This window comes from Xiphias gladius, chromosome 19, assembly GCF_016859285.1.
Source record: "Xiphias gladius isolate SHS-SW01 ecotype Sanya breed wild chromosome 19, ASM1685928v1, whole genome shotgun sequence".
Lineage (NCBI taxonomy): Eukaryota > Metazoa > Chordata > Actinopteri > Istiophoriformes > Xiphiidae > Xiphias > Xiphias gladius.
In genome coordinates this window covers 17,071,829-17,079,577 of record NC_053418.1, presented here as the reverse complement: position 1 = coordinate 17,079,577, position 7,749 = coordinate 17,071,829, and the positions used below count along the sequence as shown (strand labels likewise).

Genomic DNA, 7,749 nt, shown 5'->3' with positions numbered 1-7,749 from the left:
TAGATGTGATTCAATAAAAATGTCATGTTTCTTTCATCGAATCTATTGAGGATAAATGTATATCTGATCAATTTCAGTGATATTATCTAAGTTTTGTTATTTTTACTTTATAGCATTCCTCAAAGGGAATCATTATGGTCCCACTTCTAGCTGATATACATATAAATCAGGATAATTGTCTGGAGGTTAATATTCTGGAGTTTTGCTGTACTATTCATTCTCCCAAAGGAGAGGAGGGAGGCTTTCATAAATAATGTGGTAAAGGGAGGCCAGTAAATGGTGTAAATGGTGATGGGCTGAGGGGAGAGGGAGTGGTCTCAGCCATGAAAGACTACAATAAAAGGCACTGGTTTGGACCTCTGAGGAGCCCAAACTTTCCAGTAGCACCACAGGCGGCTGCTGCAAAAAGGCATAAAGTAAGAGGGACCACTAGATGAATAAAAATTAATGGACAAGAAATATTGTTTGAACTCTTGTTAAATAATTACATTTTAGATAACTTGGTGCAGTTTTATTTTTTCTTTTTAGGTTTGATATTTATATTTTGATAGGAGAGGGCACTTTGTGTGAAAAAAAAAAGAAAATGACAAGTCTGCTGTGCATCACAATAATCTCCCTGACACTGACTGGCAGTGCGTACAGTAAGGTGACAACCCCTGCCTTAAAACCAACAGGTAAGATAAAATTTCTGTAAAAAAAATATATACATATCAATCACCCACATATTTATATTTTAAATTTTGTGTATAATTTGTTATCTTTTGTGAATGCACGTGTGTGTGCTTGCGTAACTGTGTTTGTGCATGGAGAAGAAGACAAACAGGAGGATGAGCTGTGTAGGAGACCTAAGTGAAGTGGTACCACAGCACAAGGCTTGTGTAACAACAGGGTCATTGTAGCAGTAGGTAACAGAATCGTCTCTGGGGTAACAGACACACAGCCACAGTGTAACTAACCATTGACACATTGAACTGTTGCATACAGACCACCACAGTATGGACCGGTTGGTGAATAAATCACCCTGTCATTCAAAGAGGTTCTCTGCCCGCACTACTGAATGAGGACCACACCACTGATACTACTGGTTGTACTCTTAAAATGGGTAAAAATAGGAGACTTAGTGGCTTAAACTAGGCTAGTAGTTCTTGTCCTTTATCGGTCAAGCACTAAATCCTTACTATAGTGCAAAAATAGTCAGGAATTTCCCGCAGTAAAATCACGACCTTTTGTCATTTTTTTCTGTCATTTTATTTGTTTTCTGTCTACTTATTCTTCCTTTTGCAGACAGAACATTAAAACCTAGAAAGCAATCTTATCAGAGAGCACCTGCACTCAATCATGGGGCTAATATAATTCAAATTCACATCTGCCTACAGGACGATACACTGAGATGGTTGATGCACCTGCAAGCTACATGAAATACCAGAATAGATCTACTGCTGTGGTGAACGATAAAGAACAGTAGCTAGAACCCTGCATCTTATATGTACTGAGTGATATGTAATGCGCTTTCAGCAGCCCTTCAAGCTGACTCAGTAGACGTCAAATTAGGGATGTCTCAGCTCTGTCTCTTCCAAGATGGGAGGAAAAGGCTCAGATGGGGAGAACAGTTTCAGTTTCTGGGATGAGATTATGCTTTTTTTTCCAAACATTGAAATTACTCCCATCGCCAGTGATATCACAGGTGTGAGTGCGAGTATGTGTGTCTATATAGTGCACATATGAATATACTGCATATGATCTCACTGTCGTCATGTACAAGCATTGCCCCAGCTCAGGCTAGCTCAATCACTTGTCCATTTAGTATAGCTTTTATTGGCCATATGAGCAGTGTATCCTCTGTCTGTTCACTGGGTGTTGGCTGTCCTTATACTTACTGATTCAATCTGGCACTGGGAGCTTTTGGAAGCCCGCCACGGAAACAGGCAGTACGACAGGAGCAAAGGTAAGATTAACGACCCACGGCCAAATGTATAGAGCCCCATGCTGAACAGCAGCCAAATGACTCTGTCTTTCCCTGTGAGGTAATAGTCTGTTAAGTCTAATGCTTACTGTGGTAGTTGCTTAGTGAGTCTTGGCCCCATTGCTTGGGCTGGCTGGAAATGGGCTGAGGCTGGGGACTGAGTAGAAAATATGTTTAGGCTAGGGGATGAGACATTGATGGAGCCATGTTTAGTCCTACTGCACATGTGTTAATTCAATTTAAGTATAATTTAACAAATGACTCTGTTGACAGTCTATTGTACATGTGTTCGGTTGATTGCATATGTGTGCCCATGTGAGCGATACACAACCACACTTTGCATTTGTCCTTGTTCTGTATGGGAGACAACAACAAAGAGTTTACTGGAATTAATGTGTAGGAGTTGGCCTGCTGTGTTTGTCCCAGCTGTGCTTGTTGTCCATATTGACACAAGCGAGCCAGCAGCAGAAGAGAGCAAAGCTGCGGGATGCTGTAAATCATCACATGTCAAGCTGCTGTGTCAGAGGGTGTGGCACATTGTACACACACTGACATAAGCAGCAACTTCTCTCTGCAGATTTAAATTCTTTCCATCCTTTCACAGATGAGAGATTTGAGCAAATTAAAGATATGATTCATTTAATAAAGTGAAGTGCAAATTACGGTTAGAGGTTCAACAGTGTAATTAAACTCTAGCAGTTTCAGAATATATAGGTCACTGAGTAGATTTGGACCACTGTAATGCTGTTAATTTACAGTTTGATGTTACAAAGATGCAGATGGTTCCAATCACCTGCCATTACAATCTTTTACAGAGTGAGAGAGAATTGTGCTAGGTCATAAAATGGCAGCAGGCCTTGGCTGCAGCTGCAGAGCGTTTTTATAGTGATGCACATGTGTTCATTTACTTCTTTGTTGTGTTTTCATTCCCGGCTGCACTCTTCACAGAAATTTCAGATAGAACCCAGTCAGAATTCTTTGACAACCCATTTTTATGTTAAACTTGACAACTTGGCACCCCCTTTGACCTCGGAGAGTCTTATATAAATAGGATGTTGTTTGAGGTGTGACAAAGAAAAGAAAAGAAAGGCTTCCTTCTCTTCCTGAAAAGCTAAGTACACACAGCCGGCTGTTGCTTTATGAGTGTAGTGTGCACCACATGGTTGGGGCCACATTCTCCTGTGGGGCATCGATGGTTGGTAACTGCAGGAGCAGGAAGGAGTATGGAATTACCTTCAATGTACCTGTCTTTCTGTCTGCTACTGCTGTCTCTCAGACATCATCATCTTCAAAGTTGCTCCAGAATATTTGGTATGTCCAAGAGACAGTGTTCTTTATTATGCCTTTATTTAGTGATCTGTAAGGTATTAGGTCGTAATGTCTACAGTAATGAAATTCCAAGCTCTTTTCTTAACATTATGTTGGCACATGATTTGTAATCGATCCCCTCCTTCCATCCCACATTTCAGGATTTCAAACCACTTCTAGTAGTTGGTATTCATCCATGGACAGAAAAATGTTTCCATAAGACAGTACAAAGAACTCCTTTATTCTATCTACTCTATTCTGCTTAGTAATTACCTGATTAAGGTTTAGAAATTTGGAAAATTTTAATCATTTTAATAAAATTTTAGCTGGTCAGCTGTTGTTAATATCACTATCCCCTTCACCTTCGCCAGGGCTTTTGATGAGCAATTTAGTCATACTGGACCTTCAGTCACATTTAATGCCAACTGCTACCCATGCAGAGAATTTATGAGGCAGGGCGAAGCTGTGAGTCATTCCTCACTGACTCACTGACAGACCGGTCCAAGAGGAATCTTGTCCAGACATCTTTTAAGCTCCGCACTGCTTTCGAAGACATTAGTAATTAGCAGTGGCAAAAGAGTGTTTCATAGCTCGTAAAGTACCTGGCATCTCGCTGACCAGTCGAGAGGCGAGTGAGGCTACTGGGTGTGGTGACTGTGTAATAGAAGTATTCTCTGGCATATGCAGCCTTATGAAAGGAGTAAAAAAATATGAAGTGGCACGAGATAGGACTGCGTGTGATTAGGTGTGTGTGTGTGTGTGTCTGTGTGTGTGTGTGTGTGTGTTAGAAGCTCAATACTAATGATCTGAGCACCACTGAACAAGTCCAGTGGTTCCTATTATTTCCAGCATTGCCGATGTGGGAAATATTTTCCCTGTAGAGCCGATGAGACAGTGTTCCAGCCATGGCTCTGGTGTGACTGCTCGAAGTGGGGGCGTCTCAACACAAATGCTGGCATCCTCAGTCAGAAAGCTGAGACAGACTGGTTTAGATACAGATCATACATACTGAGTAAGTAGTAACATTCAGCCAAAAACTGCTTGGTTGCATAAGAATAATAGTTATGTGTGCAGACCACTTCTAGTTATGGCAGTTATGTAATTACCATATTAAATGACAGGAGCTGTGTATTGCAGACTTTGACTCCACTTACAAGGTTGATTGTTCAAGGTTCTATATATCTATCCATCTGGTGCTTGTTATTGCCTGGCACAGGCCACCCCTTGCTGGTTGGTTTCTTCTTAACTAAGCAAGCCCTGTAAGGTGTAAACATAGATGTCAAGGAGATTGTGGGAAATGACCTGCTGTTTTAAGTTAAAGTGTGGCCTAGTTTGGACAAGGAGGATAGAGAGGGAGTGCACAGAGGAAATTAGTGAAAGAAAGAATAATTATGACAACTAGATTCTGTACATCATTGACTACATTATCTGCTTACTTTTCCTGTTATTGACTTGGTGTCAATTTGTGCTTTACACAAATCAAATGCAGCAGATGAAAGATAAGCTCTTTGAGGGTTAATGCAGAGGATCCAAAGATTTATATGTGCCAGGACTGACAAGAGCAGGAAGGAGACTGAAGAGAATGACTTCAGTAGATTGGCTGGTCTCCAATACTGTAGGATATGTGTATACATATGCATGACCAATAAAGAGGGAAGAATTCCAAAAAAGTTGCATTCAAGAATTTTTTCCATTTTTGGGTCAAGCTACATCCGTTTCATGCCAAGCACGAAAGCAAAGCAAAAAATTCTGGATGCAATCTTTGTAATCAATACGTAAAATATAGTGCAAATTTAAATAAACTTTACATTATATTTTCCACTTTAAGTTCAACTGTCACGGGCCCAATCACCACCAAACCCCACTGAGGTTATATGATGTTTTCCTCTTTTCCAGTTAAGATTTTTGCCAACCTAGGCGCCAATGTCACCCTGCCCTGCGAGCTCCAGTCCAAAGACACCATGTTCTTTGGTAGCATTCGAGCCAAATGGTCCAAGTTGGCAGATGATGAACCACTGAATGAAGATGTGCTGCTTTCAATGGGAATGCACACGAAGACCTTTGGAAACTACGAGGACCGTGCCTTTATTGAGGAGTCTGAAGATGAAGATTTCTCCTTAATGTTAATTGATGTCTCCATGGAAGACATGGGAAAATACCGCTGTGAGATCAACAATGGGATGGAAGACACCATACAAGATATCATCTTAGAGGTGAAAGGTGGTGTCATTGATGGTAAATCCTACTTTTTATATCTATTTAGAAACTTAACTTAGGGACAGGCCTCATCTCATCTCATATAATCTGTATAAATTCTAATTCAGGTTGGTAAGACATTAGTGTTTATTCAATGTTAACTAGTTATTTTATATCCTTTCCCTGTTAAAAATTAATTATTCAGGATCAACCATCTTCCTCAACAATGTTTTTGTTTCTAGTTATTGAAAACATCCACATTTCCTTTTCTTGTTGAAAAAGAAAAACAAAAGATAGACAGCTTGTGCTGATTTATACAAACCACTTTAATGATTCTGTCATGATTAAATTTGAATACTGTTCAACATCAGTAAACAGAAAATCATTTTGCATCTTTCCCAGTCCATATCCTCAAATATCCGACTACTCATCAGATTTTATAGTCACTAGAATGTCTTCCTGTAGTTCACAAAGAAGTCTGCTTATCATGCAAGCATGATTATTTACAAATCTATTCATACAGTATATTTCTCAAATCTTGCATGGTGACACTTTGGATATTTGCAAAATGTCATGGCTCTCTAGCACCAAAAGGTAGCTCCCACCAACATATTGTTGATAGTTTTTCACATATGTGAAAGATCAATCTGGGTGGAGGCTGAACATGTAGTTTTATACAAAAGTAACTTGAACAGAATAATAATAACCTTCCGCTACTTTGTAGAACCTGGTATGAGGAAGACATCACAATGAGTAAACTGTCAGTGCATTTCTGCAATTAAGTCTCCAGCATCATTTGCATATTTCCCCTGAATTAGGCTGTACTGATGTGTAGATTCACTTTTGAATTATGATTTTATTATTTCTTCGCTTTGATCTTTTGATCTCTTAATACCTACTTTTCATAAGATGATCTCTTCTTCTAATCAGGGGGGCAGACAAGCACGAAATTAATGAGTTAGTAAAGTCTGGCCTCTGAAGACATTTTGCAAGCTGCTGGACCTGAAAGACTAATAGGCCTATATTCACTAACATAAAACGGAACATATCACATGCCAGCTACGCCAGCTTCCCTGGAGAGACCACAGTCGACTCCAAGACCACACACACATTCTTCTTTTGTCTACGGGCCTGAATTGGTGAAAAGTGGCACCATAAGTGGAGGGAAATTAAGATTTTTTGTTTTTAAAGTGCCCTGAGGCCAATCATGCTAACAATGCTTCACAATGTGATAACTCACTATGTTGTACCTGGCCATATTATTAGATTTTGCAAAAGAAATAATTAGGTGTGAAAGAAAGATATAACTTTGCATGTTCTTTTTTTTATTCTGAATTGATCTTCATTCAAACTAATGACATATTATCATATTAATCTAATCTCTTTTGCCTCACTCAGGTGTTGTGTTCCCATATTCCCAACGTGTGAGCCGCTACAGACTGAACTTCGACGCTGCTGTACAGGCCTGTTTGGACCAGGGTGCTGCAGTTGCCTCCATTGACCAGCTGCTTGAAGCCTGGAAGGGTGGCCTGCACTGGTGCAATGCTGGCTGGCTGAATGATGGCACAGTGCAGTATCCAATCACCAAACCCAGAGAGCCTTGTGGTGGCTCCAACAATGGGCCTGGCCTCAGAAGCTATGGCCGTCAAGACAAACGGATAAGCCACTATGATGTATTCTGCTACGCTCCTGCACTCAAAGGTAAGGTTTTTATTTGTTTATCCAATGTGCTGCTTTGTTTTTTAGGTTGTTCAGTGTTCATGTGGTGTGCTTGCATCAAGAGACACTGACTTTTCAATTTTTGGTTTTGTTAAAAATCTGATATGGAGGTATTGCTAGACCAGTATGTAAAAAAACAGAAAATACTTGAATCATCTATCAAGAATAGAGTAATGCCATCAAGTTGTTCCCCTGATCACCTGTTTTGTTTCTCTGCCATCAGGACGTTTCTATTGGCTGGTCCAGCCCGACAGTCTGACCTTTGATGAGGCTGTGCAGGCATGCTTAGATGATGGTGCAGAGATTGCCAAGGTGGGCCACATATATGCCGCCTGGAAGCTCAAGGGCTACGATCGATGTGATGCTGGCTGGTTGGCTGACGGAAGTGTCCGCTACCCCATCTCCAGGCCTCGTAAGAACTGCAGCCCCACAGAAGCTGCGGTGAGGCTTGTCGGATTCCCAGACAAGAACCAAAGGTCTTACGGCGTCTACTGCTACAAGGCTGAGCAGTAAGAGGGTAAATAGGAATAAGGAAGCCATAACCACCAAAGAGCAGCAACAGC

General features: G+C 40.6%; 1 protein-coding gene across 1 annotated transcript; it reads left to right on the top strand.

Annotated features, from left to right (window-relative positions):
- The first annotated feature begins 370 nt into the window (after nt 1-370).
- Nucleotides 371-7,743, top strand: LOC120805445 (hyaluronan and proteoglycan link protein 1-like). Its single transcript, XM_040155679.1, has 5 exons — nt 371-416; nt 552-674; nt 5,168-5,506; nt 6,866-7,168; nt 7,410-7,743. Exons 2-5 carry the CDS (start codon nt 584-586, stop codon nt 7,697-7,699), a joined length of 1,023 nt encoding a protein of 340 aa, XP_040011613.1. The 5' UTR covers nt 371-416; nt 552-583; the 3' UTR covers nt 7,700-7,743.
- Nucleotides 7,744-7,749: the final 6 nt, after the last annotated feature.

What these genes read in the sequence shown, in the direction of transcription:
- LOC120805445 (XM_040155679.1), top strand. Translation starts at nt 584, where the DNA reads ATGACAAGTCTGCTGTGCATCACAATAATCTCCCTGACACTGACTGGC. An exon ending in CCCTGCCTTAAAACCAACAG is followed by an intron (nt 675 to 5,167) that starts GTAAGATAAAAT and finishes CCTCTTTTCCAG; the next exon opens with TTAAGATTTTTGCCAACCTA. An exon ending in GAAAGGTGGTGTCATTGATG is followed by an intron (nt 5,507 to 6,865) that starts GTAAATCCTACT and finishes TGCCTCACTCAG; the next exon opens with GTGTTGTGTTCCCATATTCC.